Raw genomic sequence first — 27,910 nt, 5'->3', positions numbered from 1 at the left:
AACATATCCAGACAAGATTGCAGAAACCGCTGTAATTAGCTCTAGGCTATAAATTGGCTGTGACTCTCACGGCATCTTCACAATGGTCTTATTCTGTCATCATCCATTTATTCTTTCCCTAAATGATTTATATCTTGTGTTGTTGAGTAAACACGTCGGATCATACACTTTACCTATTATATAAATATATTCTATTGATATGTATACTGTGTATTATCATAAATTTATATCTGAGCACAGCTTGCAATGTAGAGGGAGGGAACCAATAGATGCTATTTAACCAATTCAAGATGGGACCATTTATCCCCATTCCCTACCAAGTACATTTTCAGGGTCTCTTTTTTTTAACAGGGGCAGGGCTTATAACAGCACTTTGGATTGACAGTGGCATTTTTATCTATTTTTTATGTATTTTACCTGCTAATTTTTATTTATTTATCCATTTATTTTACACATTGTTATCCCCATAAGGTCATACATTTTTTTATGGGGGTGGGGCATTTATTTCAACATTTAAATATTGTTATTTTCATCTTATCTCCCTTGTAACTAAAGCTGGTATATTAGCCCCAGTTACAGGGGAAATGCAGCGTTTTGACTGCACAGCAGAGCTGTCTGTCTCTCCTATGACCCAGCAGCTCCTGTGGACCTCCCTGTACACAGGAATCATATGACCGCTGTGTATGGAGGAAGAAGAGCTGTCAGTGCTTCCAATTACTGTATACACAGTACCATCTGCCCGTGTCTTCTCTATGGGGACTCTGGCTGTCAGACAGCTGTTTCCCTGCTCCTACAGCTAGGAGATCGCATGTAGCTGTGCTACTGTGCAATGTCATTTTAGAATGTCACTGCAGAGTAGGAGTGAGACCGTCCATATGTATAAAGTCTATGGGCGCTCCGGAAGTGGTTAAAATTACAAACAAAACATAAAATCTGTATAGTGTATATTGTAGGATATACTCACATTTCAGTACTAGCCTACAATTTAAATAAAAAATATAGTATACATACAGAGGATGACTATTACCGCTATTTTTATATTTATGGCTTATCCTTTCGAAAAGTCATCAATACAAAATCAATAGTAGTTCAATTCCTGGCACCACGACAATCTACTGTTGTCACGTCTGGCTGTAGCCAGGTGGAAACAACATATAGAGCAGAACGCAACAGCTCTGCAGCTGTCTAGTGGCCACTGCCGGGTATTGCACATCAGAGCCTGTTGCTCTCATTAAACAGTGTACGGACCTTTGGTGTTCTGCTGCATATACCATCTACATCCAGGAACCGCCAGAGCTGGTCAGTGTGGGGCCATGTGTTGGATCCCCACCGATCTTATATTGATTGCCTATTCCAAGGATTGGTTAGCAAAGTAAAAGTAGTGGACAACCTCCATAAGCAGCTGGTTAACTCTATACATACATTCATAGGTGGATTATAATGAGGGCAATCCGGGCGACCGCCCGGGGCCCCAAGCCTGCAGGGGGCCCGCGGCTCCGGGCGGGGTGTCTAATGCCGGATTGCCCTCATTATATGTGCGGGCCGCCGCGGCACATACCGGTAGCAGTGGCGGGAGGGGGGGCCCCGGACCGCTCCCCCAGCAGTGGCCGCCGCTACTTCTTCATCGGCCGGGCCAGCACTGCAGCAGTTAACTTCCCTGTGCTGGCCCGGCCGCGTCACTGCTAGGAGACACGGCCCTTTGCGCGGCCGTGTCTCCTAGCTCTGACGTCACGCAGTGCGCGCCCGGCCTGCAGTGCTGCACCGGAGAAGAGAGAGAGCAGGTAGGAGGAATGGAGGCGGGGGATGGTGAGTGTGTATGTGTGGGCAGATGTGTGTGTGTGGGCAGGTGTGTGTGTGTGGGCAGGTGTGTGTGTGTGGGCAGGTGTGTGTGTGTGGGCAGGTGTGTGTGTGTGTCTGTGTGGGGGCAGGTGTGTGTGTGTGTGTGTGTGGGCAGGTGTGTGTGTGTGTGGGCAGGTGTGTGTGCGTGTGGGCAGATGTGTGTGTGTGTGGGCAGATGTGTGTGTGTGGGCAGGTGTGTGTGTGTGGGCAGATGTGTGGGCAGGTGTGTTTGGGCAGGTGTGTGTGTGGGCAGGTGTGTGTGTGGGCAGGTGTGTGTGTGGGCAGGTGTGTGTGTGTGTGTGGGCAGGTGTGTGTGTGTGTCTGTGTGGGCAGGTGTGTGTGTGTGTGTCTGTGTGGGCAGGTGTGTGCGTGGGCAGGCAGGTGTGTGTGTGGGCAGATGTGTGTGTGTGTGGGCAGGTTAGAAAGTCTTGCCCTGTTGAACACTACACCTGACTTGAGGCCACCACCTCTTGGTTGTCCAATGTTCTTGCTTCTCTAGGGCTCTTCTCAGATATTCATTATACCAGCTCCCCAGAATACCAAAGCTAGGGTGGGTGACCGCGAGCCCTGGTGGTGGTCATAACTGAGGCCACCCAGGGGCAATACTCCATAACAACAATCCCCTGAGGTGGTGTAGGATGTAAAGACCTATTCACACTACATTCAGCGCTGCATTCAGGTCTTTACACAAGGCTTACAACTGAATCCCTGAAATTCAGGATTGTGCTGTCTGATATGAGACATCTGAAAGCAGAGCAAATGGAGCCTAAAGATTCAGACTTTAGCCTCGGTTTGCCTTTGTTCAAATCAATGGCTATGTCAAGGCACATCTGAATGCCATTTTTCAGGGATTTAGATAGAAGCCTGGAAAGAGGAGATGAATGCATTGCAAAATTCAGTGTGAATAGGCCCTTATATCTGGAGTCTTGATATTGATGCCACATGCATTTTACTTGTTTTTAACTTAAAAAAAAAATACACACACAAATTATACACACACACACACACACTATACATACACACACACACACTATACATACACACACACAGATGTGTGTGTGGGCATGTGTGTGTGGGCAGGTGTGTGTGTGTGTGGGCAGGTGTGTGTGTGTGGGCAGGTGTGTGTGTGTGGGCAGGTGTGTGTGTGTGATGTCTGTCTGTTTGTGTGTGTGTGTGTGTGTGTGTGTGTGTGTGTGTGTGGCAGATGTCATTGTGTGATGTCTGTATGTATTTTTTATTTCAAATGTGTTTATGCGTGTCTGTATATGTTTGTGTGTGTGCATGACTGCATGCGGCCTCCTGCTGAGTATAGTTGGTGCCGTGCGGCCTCCTGATGTCTCTGGGGGGGGCGCCGTGCGGCCCCCCGCTGTGTATAGATGGCTACGTGCGGCCCCCCGCTGTGTATAGATGGCTACGTGCGGCCCCCCGCTGTGTATAGACGGTGCCGTGCGGCCCCCCGCTGTGTATAGATGGCTACGTGCGCCCCCCCCGCTGTGTATAGATGGCTATGTCCATCCCCCCGCTGAGTATAGATGTCGCCGTGCGGCCCCCCGCTGTGTATAGATGGCTACGTGCGCCCCCCCGCTGTGTATAGATGGCTATGTGCGGCCCCCCGCTGAGTATAGATGTCGCCGTGCGGCCTCCTGCTGTGTATAGATGGCTACGTGCGGCCTCCCGCTGAGTATAGATGGCGCTGTGCTATACTCAGCAGGAGGCGGCACGTAGCCATCTATACCCATATACTCAGCAGGAGGCCACACGTAGCCATCTATACGGTGCCATTATACACAAGGCCGCACGGCACCATCTATGCACAGCGGGAGGCCGCACGGCGCCATCTATACACAGCGGGAGTCTCAGTGCTTTGCAAGAGCAGTCAATAAATTCTGCTTGACTAATTCTGAGCACCATAAAGTCTGGTTCGCTTCTAACCTGCTGTCTTCATTTTCAGCTTGCTGAATTCTAACTCATTTACTGTCATTCGAGACGATGCCTTTGCTGGTCTCTTTCACCTTGAATACCTGTAAGTGCTCCACTTAATGTCATATTTTTGATTCTGTTCTTCTTTATCTTATGGCATGTGCAATTGTATGAGCAAGTATTCATATGAATTTATGACCTACTTAAACCTTCGAGGACCTTAAATTTTATTCAATCAAATTTTTTTCCAGTTTAAAACTATGGGACATATATGTGCCTTGGTCCGCAAAGGGTTTTTAAAGGGGCTGCAAACATAAATACGAAAAAAATAATTCAATTAGTGCTTTTTGTGTTCATTTAATTTTTATTTGAAGTCCATTTTTTTTATATACCTTGAAATGAAGCCCTACCCCATGGAATGAAGCCCTACCTACATGACATCTGAGAGCTACATGGATCCCGCTTGTGAGGTGCCTGTCCGTCACTACTATTCAGTTTTAGGGTCCACTCACTAAGCCATATATTCTCTCATGCAAGAGAATAGGGCCAATTATGCTAATGACACTCGGCTCAAACTCTGTCAGAGCTTCAACTGAGTGTGATCCGATTCTCTCGCAGCACAGATATGGAGAAGATGGAGAACTTAATTTCTCCATCTTCTCCATAGTCTCTGTGAGTGTTCATCGGACTGCACTTGGATGACATCCGAGTGCAGTCCAATGTTTTACATGCACCCATAGACTTGTATGGGTGCACATGGTCCGAATATCGAATGAGATTATTTTCTCATGCCAATAATCGCAGATCTGCACTGTCCCATAGTATAACATAGGGCCGAGTCCTATTCGATAAAACATCACATAGCATTCGGCCGTGTTATACGACAGTGTGAGCGAGCCCTTAGAGTCAAGGAATATTTACATGCAGATGATGATATTACTCTCCAAGTGTATATTTTTTTAGGCGAGTTCATAGTAAATGCTTTGCCTTTTTGACGTGATCAACTAAAGAACAAGATTTAGGACCTCCCCTATAGAGAAACGGAAAATAGTTTGGAGGACTTGCATGTCCTTTTTTATTTATTATGAGAAAATCATAAAAGATCCCGTTTTTTAACCATGCTGTGACTTTCTTCTGAGGGAGAGGGAGAGAGCTGCCCTATTCAGAGTCTGTAATAAGACCTGCTGACAAAAGTGTTGAAGATACAGTCTAATGTGAATTAACAATGAAAAAAAGTTAGTTTGACAAATGGCTTGTATTTTTTTAATACAAACTTTTTTGTGTTTACAGCTCCTTTAAAGGGAATCTGTCATCAGGTTTTTGCCACCTGATCTGAGAGCAGCATAATGTAGGGTTAGAGGCACTGATTCCAGTAATGTGTCACGTACTGGGCTGCTTAGTGTTGTTTTGATAAAATCATTGATTTGTCAGAAGGTAATTATCACTAGATGACTAGTAAGTTCTGTAGGACCCCACCCCCATCACTGATCAGTAGATTTCTGTGTACACTGAGCATGGGCAGAAAGCTGCCAATCAGTGGTGTGGGTGGGGCTATACAGAGCGCAGCATTCAGAGAGCTGCTAGATCTGCAGCAGATAAAACGGTGATTTTCTCAAAATGACAACAAGCAGCTGAAAAAGTGACACATCGCTGGAATCAGGGTATCTGCCCCAATATTGTGCTGCTCTCAGATGAGGCAGCACAATTAATATTGTGCCAAATTAATTTCCCGTGAACTATCACATGATCTATCACAGGGGATCATGTGACACGTCACGTGATAAATCAGGTGTGTGGGGGGGGGCCCCGTGCCTTCGAAACTGCCCGGGGCCCTTGCTACTCTTAATCCACCCCTGCATACATTATTTTACTAATCACATATTGATGCTAAATTACATTCTATATTACACTCTAGAGCTGCATTCACAATCATGCTGGTTTTAAAAAGCTTGTATACAGACACATCCACACTGTAGCTGTAGCCCGAGTTATCAGACAGACTGCTAACATGAATAATGGAAAGTATTACACAAATGATGAACATGTGATGACATCCGTCAGTCTGGAAGGAAGTTGGTGCATATTGATTTCAGCAATTTATTTCAGATAAGATAGTACGCGACCCTAAAGTCAAGCAACCAGTGAAAGACTACTTTATTTTGAGAAGGTAAAGGGGCTTTTAAAGCAAACTCAATGCCAGAGTCAGGCTCAGACCTCCTGATTTTCCCTTATGGCAGAATGCTCGTGAGAAAAGATTGGGCAGTTGAATTTCAATATGCCAGATCCTGGGTTCACAAGGGTTCTTCTGACAGCTACCTGAACGTGAAACATTGATCTAAAGATATCTTAAATACTCCTTCAAGGTCCAGTTACGGGACTCTTTTTCTTTTTGAAAGCCTGTCTCCTTTTACTTTGTATAGAAGAAGCAACATGACAACTGCATAAAGTGGTGCTCACATAAGGTGGCATGTCTTATTTGGCCTTCTGGAGCATTACATACACACACACAGGCCGCCTCGCAGTCAAAAATATATAAATCACTTTAGAGTGGTTGTCACCCAATGGCCTCTCAGTCCTCACCAGCAATTTACAACTAGATCCACAATAATAGGAGAGCGTGATGGCAGTCTTATGTGAATACCACAGACAACCCCCGGAGGAGAGCGTGATGGCAGTCATATGTGAATACCACAGATAATCCCCGGAGGAGAGCGTGATGGCAGTCATATGTGAACACCGCAGACAACCCCCGGAGGAGAGCGTGATGGCAGTCTTATGTGAATACCGCACACAACCCCCGGAGCAGAGCGTGACGGCAGTCTTATGTGAATACCGCACACAACCCCCAGAGAGCGTGATGGCAGTCTTGTGTGAATGCCGCAGACAACCCCCGGAGGAGAGCGTGATGGCAGTCATATGTGAATACCGCAGACAACCCCCGGAGAGCGTATGGCAGTCATATGTGAATAGAGCACACAACCCCCGGAGGAGAGCGTGATGGCGGTCATATGTGAACACCACAGACAACCCCCGGAGGAGAGCGTGATGGTGGTCACCACAGACAACCCCTGGAGGAGAGCGTGATGGCAGTCTTATGTGAACACCGCAGAAACCCCCGGAGGAGAGCGTGATGGCAGTCTTATGTGAATACCGCACACAACCCCCAGAGGAGAGCGTGATGGCAGTCTTATGTGAATACCACAGACAACCCCCAGAGGAGAGCATGATGGCAGTCATATGTGAACACCGCAGACAACTCCCGGAGGAGAGCGTGATGGCAGTCTTATGTGAATACCGCACACAACCCCCGGATGAGAGGATGATGGCAGTCATATGTGAATACCGCAGACAACCCCCGGAGGAGAGCGTGATGGCAGTCTTATGTGAATACCGCAGACAACCCCCGGAGGATGGAGGAGAGCGTGATGGCAGTCATATGTGAATACCGCAGACAACCCCCGGAGGAGAGCTTGATGGCGGTCTTATGTGAATACCAAATACAACCCCCGGAGGAGAGCTGATGGCAGTCACATGTGAATACCACAGACAACCCCTGGAGGAGAGCGTGATGGCAGTCATATGTGAACACCGCAGACAACCCTCGGAGGAGAGCGTGATGGCAGTCTTATGTGAAAACTGCAGACAACCCCCGGAGGACGGAGGAGAGTGTGATGGCAGTCATATGTGAAAACGGAAGACAACCCCTGGAGGAGAGCGTGATGGCAGTCATATGAGAAAAACCGCAGATAACCCCTGGAGGAAAGCGTGATGGTGGTCATATGTGAAAACCGCAGCTAACCCCTGGAGGAGAGCGTGATGGCAGTCATATGTGAATACCGCAGACAACCCCCGGAGGAGAGCGTGATGGCAGTCTTATGTGAATACAGCAGACAATCCCAGAGGAGAGCGTGATGGCAGTCATATGTGAATACAGCAGACGTGATGGCAGTCACATGTGGGTATGGAAGACAACCCCCGGAGGAGAGCGTGATGACAGTCACATGTGAATACGGAAGACAAGCCCCGGAGGAGAGCATGATGGCAGTCACATGTGAATACGGAAGACAAGCCCCGGAGGAGAGCGTGATGACAGTCACATGTGAATACGGAAGACAAGCCCCGGAGGAGAGCATGATGGCAGTCACATGTGAATACGGAAGACAACCCCCGGAGGAGAGCGTGATGGCAGTCTTATGTGAATACCGCAGACAACCCCCGGAGGATGGAGGAGAGCGTGATGGCAGTCATATGTGAATACCGCAGACAACCCCCGGAGGAGAGCTTGATGGCGGTCTTATGTGAATACCAAATACAACCCCCGGAGGAGAGCTGATGGCAGTCACATGTGAATACCACAGACAACCCCTGGAGGAGAGCGTGATGGCAGTCATATGTGAACACCGCAGACAACCCTCGGAGGAGAGCGTGATGGCAGTCTTATGTGAAAACTGCAGACAACCCCCGGAGGACGGAGTAGAGTGTGATGGCAGTCATATGTGAAAACGGAAGACAACCCCTGGAGGAGAGCGTGATGGCAGTCATATGAGAAAAACCGCAGATAACCCCTGGAGGAAAGCGTGATGGTGGTCATATGTGAAAACCGCAGCTAACCCCTGGAGGAGAGCGTGATGGCAGTCATATGTGAATACCGCAGACAACCCCCGGAGGAGAGCGTGATGGCAGTCATATGTGAATACCGCAGACAACCCCCGGAGGAGAGCGTGATGGCAGTCTTATGTGAATACAGCAGACAATCCCAGAGGAGAGCGTGATGGCAGTCATATGTGAATACAGCAGACGTGATGGCAGTCACATGTGGGTATGGAAGACAACCCCCGGAGGAGAGCGTGATGACAGTCACATGTGAATACGGAAGACAAGCCCCGGAGGAGAGCATGATGGCAGTCACATGTGAATACGGAAGACAAGCCCCGGAGGAGAGCGTGATGACAGTCACATGTGAATACGGAAGACAAGCCCCGGAGGAGAGCATGATGGCAGTCACATGTGAATACGGAAGACAACCCCCGGAGGACAGAGGAGAGTGTGATGGCAGTCATATGTGAATACGGCAGACAACCCCTGGAGGAGAGCGTGATGGCGGTCATATTGGCTATTACCCAGCTATCCCAAAAAGATGTATTATTAAATCACTGGCTATGTTTAATTGCTGACTAACCTGCAATGGTGAACGTCCACCCTTTTGAACACACGCCATTTATTAAATGCATATTCTACATTTTGATGTTTTATGTCTTTGTAACTAGAATTGTTTTTCAATTTGGAAAAACATTACAAATAATAAAGCCAACCGTATTTTTCCTGCACAAAATCGAGATGAATACATTTCGTAGCCATCATAGTGACTTACAGGTCTGGGCAGACTGTACTGATACATCTCTGGCCCATAAGTCGGTACCCACTGCATCCGAGGCCGTGACATTGTGCCAGGGGCACTGGTGACAACCTCTGTATATGGCATATGCTGGACTGAGGCATATGGATCTGCTTGGCGTTTAGGTCCTCCATGTCCTGCAGATGCCAAACTAAAGGCTTCCTCCAACAACATGTGCATCTGCTGCCGGACCTCATCAATAGATGGCTGAGAGCTCAAGGTGGAAGTCTCAGAGTGGCCTTTAGCTTGACGAGATTTAATATATGTCCTGGCTTGTTTTACTCGATCAATATTTGTTTCTTCAATCATTTCAGGTTCCGTCTACAAGAAAATCGTCAAAAAGTTTAATGCAATGTATGCAGCACAATATTCAATATACAGCATGTCACTGAAAATCATCCACAGAGAACAATAAGTATATTTTATGAGCATTAAAGAGAATCACTCATAGGCTGCGGTCTCACTATCAGTATTTAGTCAGTATTTCACATCAGTATGTGGAAGCCAAAACCAAGAAAAGTATAATAGAAACACGTCACCACTTCTGTATTTATCACCCACTCCAGGTTTCGGCATACAATACTGATGTAAAATACTGACCAAATACTGAACCTGTGACCGTACCCATAGACCAGATCTCCCATGTACTAAAAAATAACCAATCTGATACTTTGTGCGAGGAGGTATTTTATTCATATGCTCTGAATACCACACAAATGTTTTTATCATTAGGCTGAAGGATTAGGGTTAAGGAGGGTTCATTTGGATGGGCAGGAAGGTTTGACAAATCACTATAATGTCATCCACCCAAGTCAATGATTTCACTGGGATATCCTCCACATGGTCATTGTCATGATATTTAGATCCTGTTGGTGCACACCGTGTAACCAAAAGGATCACCAAATGGTTCCTGGAAGCAGCAACAGAAATAAGTCACCTGCCTTTATCTGAATAAACTAGATACAGGTGCATCTCATTAAATTAGAATTTCATCAGAACATCAGAAAAGTTAATTTCAGTTCTTCAATACAAAAAGCGAAACTCAAATATTATATAGTCATTACAACCAGAGTGATCTACAGTACAGACCAAAAGTCTGGACACACCTTCTCATTTAAAGATTTTTCTGTATTTTCATGACTATGAAAATTGTACATTCACACTGAAGGCATCAAAACTATGAATTAACACATGTGGAATTATATACTTAACAAAAAAGTGTGAAACAACTGAAAATATGTCTTATATTCTAGGTTCTTCAAAGTAGCCACCTTTTGCTTTGATGACTGCTTTGCACACTCTTGGCATTCTCTTGATGAGCTTCAAGTGGTTGTCCAAACTTTTGGTCTGTACTGTATTTCAAGTGTTTATTTCTGTTAATGTTGATGATTATGGCTTACAGCCAATGAAAATACAAAGGTCATTATCTCAGTAAATTAGAATAATTAACAAAAACACCTGCAAAGGCTTCCTAAGCATTTAAAAGGTCCCTTAGTCTGTTTCAGTAGGCTCCACAATCATGGGGATGACTGCTGACTTGACAGATGTCCAGAAGGCAGTCATTGACACACTCCACAAGGAGGGTAGGACACAAAGATCATTGCTAAAGAAGCTGGCTTTTCACAGAGTGCTGTATCCAAATATATTAATGGAAAGTTGAGTGTAAGGAAAAAGTGTAGAAAAAGGTGAACAAGTAACTGGGATAACCGCAGCCTTGAAAGGATTGTTAAGAAAAAGCCATTCAAAAATTTGGGGGAGATTCACAAGGAGTGGACTGCTGCTGGAGTCATTGCTTCAAGAACCACCACACACAGACGTATCCAGGACATGGGCTACAAGTGTCGCATTCCTTGTGTCAAGTCACTCATGACCAATAGACAACGCCAGAAGCGTCTTACCTGGGCCAAGGAGAAAAAGACCTAGACTGTTGATCAGTGGTCCAAGGTGTTGTTTTCAGATGAAAGTAAATTTTGCATTTCATTTGGAAATCAAGGTCCCAGAGACTGGAGGAAGAGTGGAGAGGCCACAATCCAAGCTGCTTGAGGTCTAGTGTGAAGTTTCTACAATCAGTGATGGTTTGGGGAGCTATGTCATCTGCTGGTGTAGGTCCACTGTGTTTTATCAAGACCAAAGTCAGCGCAGCCGTCTATCAGGAAATTTTAGAGCACTTCATGCTTCCCTCTGCTGACAAGCTTTATGGAGATGGAAATTTCATTCTCCAGCAGGACTTGGCACCTGTCCACACTGCCAAAAGTACCAATACCTGGTTTAAAAACAACAGAAACACTGTGCTTGATTGGCCAGCAAACTCGCCTGACCTTAACCCCATAGAGAATCTATGGGGTATTGTCAAGAGGAAGATGAGAGACACCAGACCCAACAATGCAGACGAGCTGAAGGCTGCTATCAAAGCCACCTGGGTTTCCATAACACCTCAGCAGTGCCACAGGCTGATCCCTCCATGAAACACCACATTGATGCAGTAATTGATGCAAAAGGAGCCCTGACCAAGTATTGAGGGCATTTACTGTACGTACATTTCAGTAGGCCAACATTTCGGATTTTAAAAACATGTTTCAAGCTGTTGTCATAAAGTATTCTAATTTACTGAGACAATGACTTTTGTGTTTTCATTGGCTGTAAGCCATAATCATCAACATTAACAGAAATAAACACTTGAGTGTATATAGATCACTCTGTTTGTAATGACTATATAATATATGAGTTTCACTTTTTGTATTGAAGAACTGAAATAAATTAACTTTTTGATGATATTCTAATTTTGTGAGAAGCACCTGTATGTGATAGAAAGAGCATTATGTAGTGATGTCACAGTGAATGTTGTAAAATGGTGTTGCCAAAAATTTTGATATAGCTTTTCATTTACCACAACCACTACGAGTTAACAAGGAGCAAAGAAAACATTACGGTATTATTGTAACGAATGAGTTAAATGCTTTTCCTTTCCTGCGGCTTTTCTCAGCCACATATTGATTTTTTTGCCCACAGGGAAATTATTTAGTGTCCATTTAAACAGTCACACTGAGGATTTACTGTTTTGCATAGTCTCTCCAGTGACCGCTACACTGCACACAACAGTATTATCAGGACTGCACCCAGAGGAAATGTCACATTAGTAGTGAACACCTACAGCTTCTGCACCACAGAAGGGAAACCCTAGCTAATAGATATGGGATGGATGGATGGATGGATGGATGAATGGACGGACAGACGGATAGATACAGTGGGTACGGAAAGTATTCAGACCCCTTTAAATTTTTCACTCTGTTTCATTGCAGCCATTTGGTAAATTTTAAAAAGCTCATTTTTTTTTCTCATTAAAGTACACTCTGCACCCCATCTTGATTGAAAAAAAACAGAAATGCAAATTTTTGCAAATTTATTAAAAAAGAAAAACTGAAATATCACATGGTCATAAGTATTCAGACCCTTTGCTCAGACACTCATATTTAAGTCATATGCTGTCCATTTCCTTGTGATCCTCCTTGAGATGGTTCTACTCCTTCATTGGAGTCCAGCTGTGTTTAATTAAACTGATAGGACTTGATTTGAAAAGGCACACACCTGTCTATATAAGACCTCACAGCTCCCAGTGCATGTCAGACCAAATGAGAATCATGAGCTCAAAGGAACTGCCCAAGGAGCTCAGAGACAGAATTGTGGCAAGGCACAGATCTGGCCAAGATTACAAAAGAATTTCTGCATTACTCAAGGTTCCTAAGAGCACAGTTGCCTCCATAATCCTTAAATGGAAGAAGTTTGGGACCACCAGAAGTCTTCCTAGACCTGGTCATCCAGCCAAACTGAGCAATCGTGGGAGAAGAGCCTTGGTGAGAGAGGTAAAGAAGAACCCCAAGATTACTGTGGCTGAGCTCCAGAGATGCAGTAGAGAGGTGGGACAAAGTTCCACAAAGTTAACTATCAGTGAAGCGCTCCACCAGTCGGGCCTTTATGGCAGAGTGGCCCGACGGAAGCCTCTCCTCAGTGCAAGACATATGAATGCCCGCATAGAGTTTGCTCAAAAACACATGAAGGATTCCCAGACTATGAGAAATAAGATTCTCTGGTCTGATGACACGATAGAACTTTTTGGTGATAATTCTAAGTGTTATGTGTGGAGAAAACCAGGCACTGCTCATCACCTGCCCAATACAATTCCAACAGTGAAACATGGTGGTGGCAATATCATGCTATGGGGGTTGTTTTTTTCAGCTGCAGGGACAGGACGACTGGTTGTAATTGAAGGAAACATGAATGCGGCCAAGTACAGAGATATCCTGGATGAAAACCTCTTCCAGAGTGCTCTGAACCTCAGACTTGGCCGAAGGTTCACCTTCCAACAAGACAATGACCCTAAGCACACAGCTAAAATAACAAAGGAGTGGCTTCAGAAGAACTCTGTGCCCATTCTTGACTGGCCCAGCCAGAGTTCTGACCAAAACCCAATTGAGCATCTCTGGAGAGACCTGAAAATGGCTGTCCACCAACGTTCACCACCCAACCTGACGGAACTGGAGAGGATCTGCAAGGAAGAATGGCAGAGGATCCCCAAATCCAGGTGTGAAAAACTTGTTGCATCATTCCAAAGAAGACTCATGGCTGTACTAGCTAAAAAGGGTGCGACTTAATACTGAGCAAAGAGTCTGAATACTTATGACCATGTGATATTTCAATTTTTCCTTTTTAATAAATTTGCAAAAATTTCTACATTTCTGTTTTTTTTCAGCCAAGATGGGGTGCAGAGTGTACATTAATGAGAAAAAAAATTAACTTTTTAGAATTTACCAAATGGCTGCAAGGAAACAAAGAGTGAAAAATTTAAAGGGGTCTGAATACTTTCTGTACCCACTGTAGGTAATGAGCTGAATTAGAGAGATAGATACATACATTACAAAGACTACATGTGGGCCATGATGTATGTAAACAATGAATATACAGTATGAAACATAAACGCCATTACTGCTATATAAAGTATACTTGAAGTACTTAGCCTAAAAAATTCGCCAATTTGTGTCTGTCGTTTAAAATTCATATATTCACAGTTTGCATACATGTTAGCACACGCAATGTGCTGCTGTATTTTCTAGTATTTATGTAATACAGTCACAGCAGCATACATCTGTTCACACTTGCTTCATTCTGTTAGCAAGTTGTGGTCAGGTTTTTATATTCCTTTGTAGTATATATTTTGCAGTGAGTACCTCCATATTTGGCTGAGCCACCGTTCAGTCTGGGGGTATGTGCTTATGACATCTTTTTCTGGTGGGTCCACTCGGAAACCCTGCTGAAAAGCGTCCAGAAAATGCTAAAAAGAATGGATACATGCTTTTCTATGTAATAACTCGCTGATCATAAGTTCACATTTAACCGCTTCAGGTTTCCAAAGACGGAAAGCAGTTGAAAGAAGTAAGCATACCATCCACTGAAACTGCCCTGACTAAAGTCATCAACGACCTACTAACAGCCAAATCCAAGCCAGACTGATCTGGCCTCCTCCTCCTGGACCTGTCACCTGCCTTCGACACAGGAACCTCATATCCAAGCCCTTTCCATTTCCTGCCGACTCCAACTCAAAAATATTTCCCGGATTTGCACATTCCTCAACCATGAATCTGCAAAAACACTAGTGCACGCCCTCATCATCTTTCGCCTCGACTACTGCAACCTTTTGCACTGTGGCCTCCCTTATACCTCTCTCGCACCCCTGCAATCTATCCTAAACTCTATGGCCTGGCTAATCCACCGGTCCCCCAGCTATTCCCCTGCCTCTCCTCTCTGTCAATCCCTGCACTGGTGTCACGGGTGTATCAGAGGTGACAGACAGTCGCCCTGCAATGGTTTGCAGGAGATCTCCACGTTTGGCAATGCAGACAGCTACCTAGATAGGAAGCTGTGTTTAGGACCCAGCGACTACCTCACTTTAGTCTGGGTGTATATATACCTGGTGTGTCTAGGTGGGCATCGCCGGTTATACTCATTTCTACTTGGAACTTGGCTGAAGCAGCATCACATCCTCTCTGGAGTCTTGAGGCCGTGTGCCCTGTTGGAGTTTTTCTAAAGCTGAGTTGTTGTTCCCCTGTGTTGTGTTCCCCTTTTGTCTTTAGAGTGCTAGTGGAGGTTGACTAGTGCTCATCTCCTTCCACCCCCAGCTATAGCCTTACACCAGGGATAGTAGGGCGAGGCACGTGATTGGCGACAGCTGCAGAGGCTGTATAGGGACATTAGGGGGAGTCAGGGTGACGCTAGTCCAGATTAGGAGGTTACCTCTTCCCCCTTTCCCTAGTATCTGGGCTCCCTTTTCCTTTCTCCTCTGTGTTGCACTCACACCTGGCGTGACAACTGGCCCCCGATTGCCCAGAAACTCAAGTTCAAGAACCTAACCTTGGCATACAAAGCCATCCACCACCTGTCTCCTCCATACATCTGTGACCTAGTCTTCTGATACATACCTGCACGCAACCTTCGATCCTCACAAGATCTCCTTCTCTACTCCCCTCTTATCTCCTCTTCCCACAATCGCATACAAGATTTCTACCCGTGCATCCCCCCTACTCTGGAACTCTCTACCCCAACACATCAGTCTCTCGCCTACCGTGCCGTGGAAACCTTCAAAAGGAACCTGAAGACCCACCTCTTCCAACAAGCCTACAACCTGCAGTAACTACCGCTCCAGCATAGTGCTGCACAATCAGCTCTACCCCCTCCTACTGTATCCTCACCCAACCCTTGTAGATTGCGCGCTCTCGTGAGCAGGGTCATCTCCTCCTGTACCAGTCAGTGACTTGTTTTTGTTCAAACTATTGTACTTGTTGTTTGCTATGTATACCCCTTTTTCACATGTAAAACGCCATGGAATTAATGGAGCTATAATAGTAAATAATAATAATTTTTCAGGTATTTTCCTTTAGTGGTTTCTTCACTGTTTAGTTAAATAAAATTTCCAGAAAACACTGTAAAAACAGTCAAAAACACTTGCCGGTTGTCAAAAACTGTGAAAAAGCACTCAGGAAACGACTAAAAGATGTTAAAAAATGCACTTTATGAAAAAAAGCCAGTGTATCCTGAAGCATCTTTTTAAAAAGAAACAAAAAAAACTGAAATAGACATTGTGTGCACCCTAAGGCTCTTTTTAATCAGTGCTGGATCCAACCTGCCCTCTAAATTTTTAGGCGTTTGGCCAAGGAGAGGCAGGTTTGGAGAAAAAAAAAAGATTAGGGAAATATACACCTTGTCTTGGCTGGAATTGGCCAAGTTATGCACTAAATATTTTCATTTTTAAATATATTCTATATAGCAGTAATGCAGTTTTAAATTGATATAGTCAAAGTTTACATATACTCTATCTTGGTGCACACAGTGACTACTGCACTCTTTGGTATGTATATATTACAGTCACAATAGCTTGCGCTTGAGATAGAAGGATGGATGGATAGATAGATAGATAGATAGATAGATAGATAGATAGATAGATAGATAGATAGATAGATAGACAGAGGGACAGACAGGCACACACAGTGGTATGTAATAGTTTGGGTACCCTGGTCAAAATTACTGTTATTGTGAACAGTTAAGTATGTTGAAGATGAAATGATCTCTAAAAGGCCTAAAGTTAAAGATGACAGATTTCCTTTGTATTTTAGGCAAGAAAAAAAAAATTCATCCTTTACATTTAAAAAATTACAAAAAGGAAAATGAGCCAATGCAAAAGTTTGGGCACCCTGCATGGTTAGTACCTAGTACACCACCTTTTGAAATGATCACAGTTGTAAACTCTCTTTGTAGCCAGTCCACAGCTTTTCATTTCATGTTTCATGGATTTTCATCCATTCTTCCTTGGAAAATTCTTCCAGTTCTGGGAGATTCCTGGGTCGTCTTGCATGCACTGCTGTTCTGAGGTCTAGCCACAGATTTTCAATAATGTTGAGATAAGGGGACTGTGAGGGCCATTGTAAGGCCTTCAGCTTGCACCTTTTGAGGTAGTTTATTGTGGATATTGACTTGTGTTTAGGATCATTATCTATTTGTAGAAGCCATCCTCTTTTCAACTTCTGCTTTTTACAGATGGTGTTATGTTTGCATCAAGAATTTGTTGAAATTTAATTGAATCCATTCTCCCGCTACCCATGAAATGTTCTCCATGCCATTGGCTGCGACACAACCCCAAAGCATGATTGATCCACCTCCATGCTTAATGGTTGGCGAGATGTTCTTTTCCTGAAATTCTGTGCCCTTTTTTCTCCACACATACCTTTGATCATTGTGGCCAAAGAGTTCTATTTTAACCTCATTGGTCCACAGGACTCGTTTCCAAAAATGCATCAGGCTTGTTTTGTTGTTCTTTTGCATACTTCTGATGCTGAATTTTATGGTTAGGATGCAGGAGAAGTTTTCTTCTGATGACTCTTCCATGAAGGCCATATTTGTGCAGGTGTCTCTGAACAGTAGAACAATGTACCAGAACTCCAGAGTCTGCTACATCTTTCTCAAGGTCTTTTGCAGTCAGACGAGGGTTCTCATTTGCCTCTCAAGCAATTGTTATGAGCAGCTCTCACTGAAATTTTGCTTGGTCTTCCAGAGCTTATCTTGACCTCCACTGTTCCCGTTAACTGCCATTTCTTAATTACATTTCGAACTAAGGAAAGGCCACTTGAAAATGCTTTGCTATCTTCTAGTAACCTTCTCCTGCTTTGTAGGCCTCCACCATTTTCACACTGCTAGGCAGCTGCTTAGAAAAACCCATGGCTGATGTTTTTTTGGCACAAGGTTAGAGGAGGCTGGGTTTTTATAAAGCTGGGAAATTTGCATCACCTGGCCTCTCCTAATAATAATAATAATAATAATAATAATCTTTATTTATATAGCGCCAACATATTCCGCAGCACTTAAGAATTCACAGGTTCATGTACAACAGTCATAAGTAACATAGCTAAAGATAATACAATAATTACAGCAAAAATAATGACGACCCTGCTCCTAAGAGCTTACAATCTACAATGAGGTGGGGGCGACACAAAGTACAATGGCTTATTTACAAGGATGGTCCAGCCATCTTGAGGGGATGAGGGATAGATAGAGGCTGCATGAGCTTATCACCAGCCAGTATCTGTAGTGCTTTTTGGTTAGGTGGAGACTTATGTTTGGAGAAATAAGGAATGGGCTATAAGAATATAAAAGGACTTTGATTAGGGAACGTAATAGGCCACCCTAAACAGATGTGTTTTTAGGGAGCGCCTAAAACTGTGTAAATTGTGGTTCATCCTAATTTCTTGGGGTAGAGCATTCTATTTCTAGTTGCAAATCATGCAACTATTTCTTACATATTCCTCACATGTAATAAAGCTGTCAAACAGTCGCAAATCATGAGCACGGGAGTGATTCAAACATATCACCAAGCAGCTGCAACTACTCGGGGCTCGGCCGAGCATACTCGGTGAAAGGGTTAACAGAACATACTCGCTCATCACTAATGTAGATCTCTACATGTAGTACGGAGACATCTAATACACTGTAAAGGACTGTGCACCGATAGGTGAATAATCTGGAACTATAACTAATTACTAAGAAAACATTTTGATGATATAAGATCAATTTTCTTTACTGCTTGTGATTCCTACAAATAAATTGACCCATTTCTCGGCTTTCTAAGATTAATAAGCATCTGCATGACCTAGTTCCTATGAGAAGGCAAAATGTAAATGGCTGGGACTTTGCACAATGAAGAAGAAATGGAAAAATCACAATAGGAAATATTATTGGGAAACTATATATAAAAAATAATTAAAAATGAGAAATAAGTGTCTGATTCCTTATATATAAAAAATAATTAAAAATGAGAAATAAGTGTCTGATTCCTTGTAGGATTAACCGAACACCAGGTTACCACTTCCATGCTAATTGCATCCAAGCTGATTTTTGTTGCCCTGACATTTTCTCTGGCTGCTCTAAGGAAAGAGCTGGGGGAAAGCATATGTTTACTAGTAATCATTAATGCTGAAAGGTATTTTTTCATATTTTGTGCAAGAACTTGTAAGTGTAGAATAGTAAATGGCTTGAGCATACGTTTGTATATATGTATGTCTATGAGGTGAGCCAACGGATTGTGCACAGCTAAAAGGGCTAACAAAGGTGGATCAATTCTCTAAACAGTTAAAATTCTCTGTGAGGTAAGCAGCCTGTACTGCGCCATAACATGGTGCAGGTCACGTAGCAGCTATGGGGGCCGATGACCGTAAAGGAGCTGTATAAATAAAGCCAATAAAAGCTCAGAATGCAGCCAAAATAAGTGGTGCATCCATGTACTATAACTCTAAGGGCTCGTTCACACTGCCGTATAACACGGCCAAGTGCTAGCCAATATTTAAAGAATTTGCCCAATTCTCTGACATGAGAGAATCGAAGGCCGTGTGTCGTCGGCCAAGAAATAAGGTCCACCTTCTTAGTCATTTTCTTTTTGCTTGAGGTTAATTTCACACAATGCGGTTTTAATGCGTTTCCGCGGCTGTTTTTCCGCCACGGAAACGCATTAAAACCGCTTGTTAATAGGTCTGCCATGTATAGCAATGGTAATCCGGATGTGCTGTGGACATGATGTGGAAATTTCCGCTCCGGATCACCATTGCGATTAGCATTACCATTTATTGCGTGATTCCGCCGTAAATTCGCACCCATTGACTTGCATTGAATCGCAGCAAATCCGCAGGTGTAATATATATATACCTGCGGATTTTGCTGCGTTTTAATAAAAGTCAATGGGCGCAAATTCACGCCAGAAACACGCTGCGGTTGGTACTCGGGTCGGGAGGGGAGGCTATTACTCCTCTCAACCGACTGCCGCTCTGGCTGATAACAGCGAGAGCAGCGTGGATGGGAGGAGCAGTAGTGTGCTCTTCCAATCCCGCGTGCCCGCGGTAGTAAGAAAAAAAAGAGAAAAGTAAAAAAAAAACCTCTATACTCACCTGTCCAGCGGCCCCCAATGTCCTCCTGGTCACCGGCGGTGATGTCTTCAGCCCGGCGGCCAGCGGTACACTAAGGGAGAGGGTCCTGGAAGCACAGTATACTGCGATGATGTCATCAGCTAATCGCTGACGACGCGATCAGCTGATCAGTCTTGTGACAGGGTCATTTTACAGCTTTATTCTAGTGATTTCTGAAGTCACAGCTGTAGAAGTGACCCAGATCGTCGTGGGACACTCGTTGGTGGTACGTGGACTGCGTTGTTGACGGCAAACGGGTGAGAAATATGGTTGGTTGTTATTTTACGTTTTTTTCAGGAGATCGAGGGCTTCGCGGAGGCGTACAATAAAAAAAAAATGAAAAACAGTGTTTTTTATTTCAATAAAATACTTTATTCTGGCTGTGTTTTATTGAAAAGGCGGCGACTATTTTACCAAGCGGTTAGTAATGGGGGCGTTTTATAGACGCCCTCCATTACTAGCCTGGGCTTCACATCAGCCGCCAATACAAGGCTGACGTGAACCCCAACCCCATTACCCCACTCGCCACCACTACACTGCAGTGGGAAGAGTGAGGCTAAGCGTCAGATTTGGCGCATCTAATGGATGCACCATTTCTGGGACTGCTGAGGGGTGATATTAATAGCCGTGGAGGGGGCTAGCATACATGGCCCCTTCCCTGGCTACTATTATCAGCCCGCAGCTGTCTAGTTTAACCTTTGCTGGTTCTATTTTATAGGGGGACCCCACATCAATTTTTTTCTGGGGTCCCCCTGTAATCTAACCAGTAATCTGGGGTCCCCCTGTAATCTAGCCAGTAAAAGCTAAACAAACAGCTGTGGGCTGATATTAATAGTCAGGGAACATTTTTGGCTAATGGCCCCTTCCCTGGCTACTACTATCAGCCCCCAGCGGTCGGCTTTCCCTCAGCTGGTTATAAAAATGACGCAGGAGCCCACGCCATTTTTTTTAATTTATTTTAGGCTCTATGCCCCTGATCCGGACGTAGTAGCGCTTTGGATGCATATTTTTTGCTGCGTCCAAAACATTGTATTCTATTGAATGCAGGTAAATCCACATGTGTTCACTGAACCATGCAGATTTATCGCATTCAATACTTTCTAGTGGTCAAATTTCTGTTGCAGAAACTAGCGACTCCGCAAGAGAATTTGACATGCTGCGGTCCTGAAAGACGCACCGCATGTCAGTGTCCACGTGTGATTTGCAGCATCTGACGCACGTATAGTGAACATGGTATTTCTAGAGATCCCATCCACTATGCTGTAACATATGGACGCTGTGGGTTTGACGCTGTGTAAACACCTGTTCCTGACCGTGGCCACGTACCCAAACTCACCCACAGCATGTCAATTTCTGTAGCGGACACGCTAGTCTCCGCTGCAGATTTTGACTGATTGAAGTGTCATTATATGCGGTGGATTCACATGTACCGACTACAAAAGTGCGGTATTAGAACATCGCATTTTGGACGCAACAAAAATAAGTTGTGTCCAAAGCGCTGCTGAGTGCTGATCAGGGGGGACGTAGCGGCTAACGAACCAGCTGTGAGATGTTAATTATGGCCAGGGAAAATGTCTGCCTAATGGCACCTTCCCAGGCTAAAAATAACATCTCACAGCAGCCGCATATATTACATGAATACAAATGCTACTGAAGATTGGGTGAATGGGACTAGCTGACACCCAGCTCTTTTGTTTGGTGATGACAAGGTGTCAATCAGACCTTTTCATGTCCAAACTTAATTAAAGTTAAGAGTTAAATAAACACACAGACACAGAGCAAACACTTTATTTGAAATACAACAGACACATTCTTTCATTATTTAAATGAACCAATATACTCACCCCAGTTCTATGGTAATCCAAGTTTAAGCAATGTCCCACCAAATAACCTTATTTAGCTCCAAAAAGCATTCATTGATGTACAAAAACACTTCAAAAACCACATGGAAAAACGCATCAAAAACGCATGTAAAATCCACATGCGTTTTTTTACTGCCAGGGAGAGGTAAATATGCTCAGGAAATTTCTGCTTCAAATCTGCATCGTGCGCACATAGTCTTAAAGGGAATCCGTCAGGCTTTTGCTATGTAATCTGACAGCAGCAAGAGGCAACCCTGATTCCAGCGATGTGTCACTTAGATTACTGGGTGCGGCAGTTATGATAGAGTCACAGTATTCACTGCTGCAGATCTAGCAGAGCTCAGTTGCTGTGCTGTGTATAACCTGCCCACTCCACAGCATTCTGTGTACATTGTATAGTAACAGAGAGCAGCTAATCAGTGCTTGGGGTGTGGTTGGACCAGGAACCACAAGGCCAGTTGTCCTCCATAGATAATCTCCTGCTGATAAAACACTGAATGTATTGAAACAGCAAAACACAGCTCAGTAAGTGACACATCGCTGTAATAAGGTCTCTTCCCCTACATTATAGTGCTCTTAGATTACATAGAAAAACACCTGCTGACAAATTCCCTCTAATGCATTTAAAATGAAAAACAACTGAGCAGATATTCTAAATTAAAAACTTCCTGTGCCATAATTCTTGCTTACATAACTAATGTATATGAATAAGGCCGGGTTCACACAAGTGTATTTAATGGTATATATAAGGACTGCAATGCCAGGTTGGGCGGCAAGTCTTGTGACTCAACCCTACGGCCTCATATATGTCTATGAGGCTTTTGCTATGTAATCTGACAGCAGCAAGAGGCAACCCTGATTCCAGCGATGTGTCACTTAGATTACTGGGTGCGGCAGTTATGATAGAGTCACAGTATTCACTGCTGCAGATCTAGCAGAGCTCAGTTGCTGTGCTGTGTATAACCTGCCCACTCCACAGCATTCTGTGTACATTGTATAGTAACAGAGAGCAGCTAATCAGTGCTTGGGGTGTGGTTGGACCAGGAACCACAAGGCCAGTTGTCCTCCATAGATAATCTCCTGCTGATAAAACACTGAATGTATTGAAACAGCAAAACACAGCTCAGTAAGTGACACATCGCTGTAATAAGGTCTCTTCCCCTACATTATAGTGCTCTTAGATTACATAGAAAAACACCTGCTGACAAATTCCCTCTAATGCATTTAAAATGAAAAACAACTGAGCAGATATTCTAAATTAAAAACTTCCTGTGCCATAATTCTTGCTTACATAACTAATGTATATGAATAAGGCCGGGTTCACACAAGTGTATTTAATGGTATATATAAGGACTGCAATGCCAGGTTGGGCGGCAAGTCTTGTGACTCAACCCTACGGCCTCATATATGTCTATGAGGCTGTACGTTCAGGTCAGGAGACCCACAATCAGTCCAGGCATTGCTGTATAAATATTGTGAAATACGATCATTTGAACCCAGAAAAAGAATGTTTGTGGTCTGTTACCATGGAGGCACATAAGTCTGCATATGAGCTGTAGAGACAAAACAGTAGGTCAACCTATTTACTAAGTTGCAAAGGGGGGCATGTCCTTACATACAGTACAGACCAAAAGTCTGGACACACCTTCTCATTTAAAGATTTTTCTGTATTTTCATGACTATGAAAATTGCACATTCACACTGAAGGCATCAAAACTATGAATTAACACATGTGGAATTATATACTTAACAAAAACGTGTGAAACAACTGAAAATATGTCTTATATTCTAGGTTCTTCAAAGTAGCCACCTTTTGCTTTGATGACTGCTTTGCACACTCTTGGCATTCTCTTGATGAGCTTCAAGAGGTAGTCACCAGAAATGGTTTTCACTTCACAGGTGTGCCCTGTCAGGTTTAATAAGTGGGATTTCTTGCCTTATAAATGGGGTTGGGACCATCAGTTGTGTTGTGCAGAAGTCAGGTGGATACACAGCTGATAGTCCTACTGAATAGACTGTTAGAATTTGCATTATGGCAAGAAAAAAGCAGCTAAGTAAAGAAAAATGAGTGGCCATCATTACTTTAAGAAATGAAGGTCAGTCAGTCCGAAAAATTGGGAAAACTTTGAAAGTGTCCCCAAGTGCAGTTGCAAAAACCATCAAGCGCTACAAAGAAGCTGGCTCACATGAGGACCGTCCCAGGAAAGGAAGACCAAGAGTCACCTCTGCTTCTGAGGATAAGTTTATCCGAGTCACCAGCCTCAGAAATCGCAGGTTAACAGCAGCTCAGATTAGAGACCAGGTCAATGCCACACAGAGTTCTAGCAGCAGACACAACTCTTCAACAACTGTTAAGAGGAGACTTTGTGCAGCAGGCCTTCATGGTAAAATAGCTGCTAGGAAACCACTGCTAAGGACAGGCAACAAGCAGAAGAGACTTGTTTGGGCTAAAGAACACAAGGAATGGACATTAGACCAGTGGAAATCTGTGCTTTGGTCTGATGAGTCCAAATTTGAGATCTTTGGTTCCAACCACCGTGTCTTTGTGCGACGCAGAAAAGGTGAACGGATGGACTCTACATGCCTGGTTCCCACCGTGAAGCATGGAGGAGGAGGTGTGATGGTGCTTTGCTGGTGACACTGTTGGGGATTTATTCAAAATTGAAGGCATACTGAAGCAGCATGGCTACCACAGCATCTTGCAGCGGCATGCTATTCTATCCGGTTTGCGTTTAGTTGGACCATCATTTATTTTTCAACAGGACAATGACCCCAAACACACCTCCAGGCTGTGTAAGGGCTATTTGACCAAGAAGGAGAGTGATGGGGTGCTATGCCAGATGACCTGGCCTCCACAGTCACCAGACCTGAACCCAATCGAGATGGTTTGGGGTGAGCTGGACCGCAGAGTGAAGGCAAAAAGGCCAACAAGTGCTAAGCATCTCTGGGACCTCCTTCAAGATTGTTGGAAGACCATTTCCGGTGACTACCACTTGAAACTCATCAAGAGAATGCCAAGAGTGTGCAAAGCAGTCATCAAAGCAAAAGGTGGCTACTTTGAAGAATCTAGAATATAAGACATATTTTCAGTTGTTTCACACTTTTTTGTTAAGTATATAATTCCACATGTGGTAATTCATAGTTTTGATGCCTTCAGTGTGAATGTACAATTTTCATAGTCATGAAAATACAGAAAAATCTTTAAATGAGAAGGTGTGTCCAAACTTTTGGTCTGTACTGTACTTACATAGGAAGTAGCAACTAGAATAATCGTCCTCACAGTAATATATGAGTCATGTGGAATACACCACATCTGATGGACTACTATAATGTCTTTAAATGCACAGTAGAGTACGTTCATATCATCCAACACAGGACTCAATTATGTTGTGTGCCTCACTAATCTAAGGATAACCCCCCCAACACATTCAAAAGAATTAAAATGTCAGTTTCTGTCTGAAGTTATTAACGTGTAAATCTTGTACCTCTAGTCGGAGGCTCATCCATGATGGAGAGGAGTGAATTACTACCTTCATTGATTTTACATAAAAACGTAAAATAAAGACACATTATGGCCATGACAGAAGCTCGTGCCTGCACACATTTCCACATTACTGCATTAGAAAGCACGGTAACTCTTCCCAGGCTAAACCAGTATTTATTAGTCCATGTATTGAATTGCTGGACTAATTACACAAACGTTTAAAAACTCCTAGGCTTCAATGTTGATTTTGCAACAGCCCACCCTCAATTACTACATTTACTCATTTAAAGCGCTGTTCTCATTGTATCAGACAGAGGAATTCTGTGAGCCATAGCCAAACTGGGACCGAACAGCAGACTTGGATTAAAGCCTACATAAAATTATGAATCCCGGCACTCACGTGTTGATTAAAAGGCTTTTGACAATTGACAAAAGCCTGGGATAGGCTGAAATGTTTTGTATGTGGACCTCCATTAAAAAGAACTTTAAATCAACACGTGAGTGCCGGGATTCATCATTTTATGTATGCTGTTACCTTTCCATGTGCACCACAGCGTCCCTACGGAGTGCCGACCCTTGCTGAAATTTTGGGATAAAAGCCAACCAACTTACATGCAATATCACCCACACAAGCCTTCTCCCATATCACAGAAAAATATCTTCAGGCAATGGACATAGTGGCAAATTTTACATTAATAGGTCTCTTATTATTCCCTTAAAAATATTCACTATACTTTTAACATAAATGGAAAAATACGCCAAATCACATAATCAAGGACAAGCATATACTCACTTGTTCAGTTAGGGAAAAGTCTTTATTACTGCGAGAAAACCAATACTACTATTAAAAAAGGTGTTTGATACAGTGCCACATAAAAGTTTAGTACATAAAATAAAACATGGGATTAGGGGAAAATATGTGTAAATGGATTAATACATCACTCAGTGATAAGAAACACAGGGTGGTTGTTACAGGAACATACTCTGATTGGGTCAGAGTTAATAGTGTGGTACCATATTTGTCAGTATTGGGCCCTCTTCTTTTTAATATATTTATTAATAACCTTGATGATGGAATTCAGAGTCAAATTTCAATATCTGCAGATGATACTAAACTCTGCAAGGTAATCAACACAGAGGAGGATAACGTAATAATGGAGAGGGATTTAGGGAAGCTAAAGGCTTAGGCCTCATTCATATGTCTATGTTCAAACAGCTATGTAAAAAATGGTACTTGTGACATCGGAGTTTTGGACCAGTGTCATCAGTGTGTGGTCCATGTGTGTTTTTTTATTATCCGTGTGACATCAGCGTTTTTCATAGATGGATAAATAAATAAATAAATTACTGAGGTCTAAGGGGTAACGTTTCTCCTTGTGGAGAGTGACACATCGGCTCTGGCATGCCAATGTAAGGAGGCTTATTTGCAGTGCAATGCTCCTCTGGGAAAAATAAATGTGCAAATTGCCTCTTCAGAGAAAAAGAGGACTTGAACTCTATGGCGCCACCTATTGGAGGCAGCAAACCTACAAGTCACAATCATCCCTTTAACGAGTCGTGCAATATGGCTTAGGATAATAGCCAAATCAGAATCTCAATTTTCAGACACAGTGATTCTGGCTGTTCGCCCTCATCAGTGCAAAGTATGAGAACTGATTTGGCTAGGTGAGAGGCTCTGGACTGAGGTCTAAGGGGTAACATTTCTCCTTGTGGAGAGTGACATACCGGCTCTGCCATGCCAAAGTAAGGAGGCTTATTCGCAGTGCAATGCTCCTCTGGGAAACCTAATATGCAAATTGCCTCTTCAGAGAAGAAAAGGACTTGAACTCTAAAGAACCACCTATTGGAAGCAGCAATCCTACAAGTCACAATCAACCCCGCAATCAACCAGTCGTGCAATATGACTTAGGAAAGGAATTACAAAACTTCTATACTTTGCAATATTAAATGTGGACATCACACGGATGGAGTGTTTTTCACGTACCCATAGATTTGTATTGGCATCGTGCCACACAGATGACTGAATGAGGCCTTACGCTGAGAAATGGCAATTGAAATTTAATGTAGATAAATGTAAGGTCATGCACTTGGGCACAGGTAGCCCCTATAGAAAATCTCTGCTCGCAAAACATAATTACCCCTGAATGAGACCAACAATGTAAAACAGTTTTAGCTCACCACGTAAAATAAAGATATCAATAAATAAAACTAGAAATACCTGTAAATATAATGAAGTAGGTTAACAGGTGATAACCTGAGCAAACAACCTGATGTACATTTCCCTTCTTCATCAGGAGGTGACATGTTGTTTGACTAGGGATTTTCTATAGAAGCTTCCTGTGATGTTTTTAGGGGGGTGTTTATTTATTGGCTTGTGGTGTTGGCTTAGTCTATTATTGGAAATCATTTATTTACA

The 27,910-nt window shown here is 43.6% G+C and overlaps 1 protein-coding gene across 6 annotated transcripts in view; it reads right to left on the bottom strand.

The window, feature by feature from the left end:
- Window positions 1-27,910, bottom strand: part of KIAA1549L (KIAA1549 like) — a 308,312-nt gene that overhangs the window by 32,183 nt on the left and 248,219 nt on the right. For 5 of the 6 annotated variants that reach the window (XM_073658125.1, XM_073658123.1, XM_073658124.1 and 2 more), the window contains one exon: window positions 9,131-9,475. The exons of the other annotated variant lie outside the window; for it this stretch is intronic. In XM_073658125.1, the coding sequence (XP_073514226.1) occupies window positions 9,131-9,475 (345 nt within the window). The remainder of the gene's footprint in view (window positions 1-9,130; window positions 9,476-27,910) is intronic. 6 annotated transcript variants of the gene reach the window in all.

The sequence above is a fragment of the Phyllobates terribilis genome, unplaced genomic scaffold, assembly GCF_046119375.1.
Source record: "Phyllobates terribilis strain yellow unplaced genomic scaffold, ASM4611937v1 Scaffold_13__5_contigs__length_258822181, whole genome shotgun sequence".
NCBI classification, from domain to species: domain Eukaryota; kingdom Metazoa; phylum Chordata; class Amphibia; order Anura; family Dendrobatidae; genus Phyllobates; species Phyllobates terribilis.
Note: the sequence above shows the minus strand (reverse complement) of the source record. Positions and strands in the feature narration are given on the sequence as shown.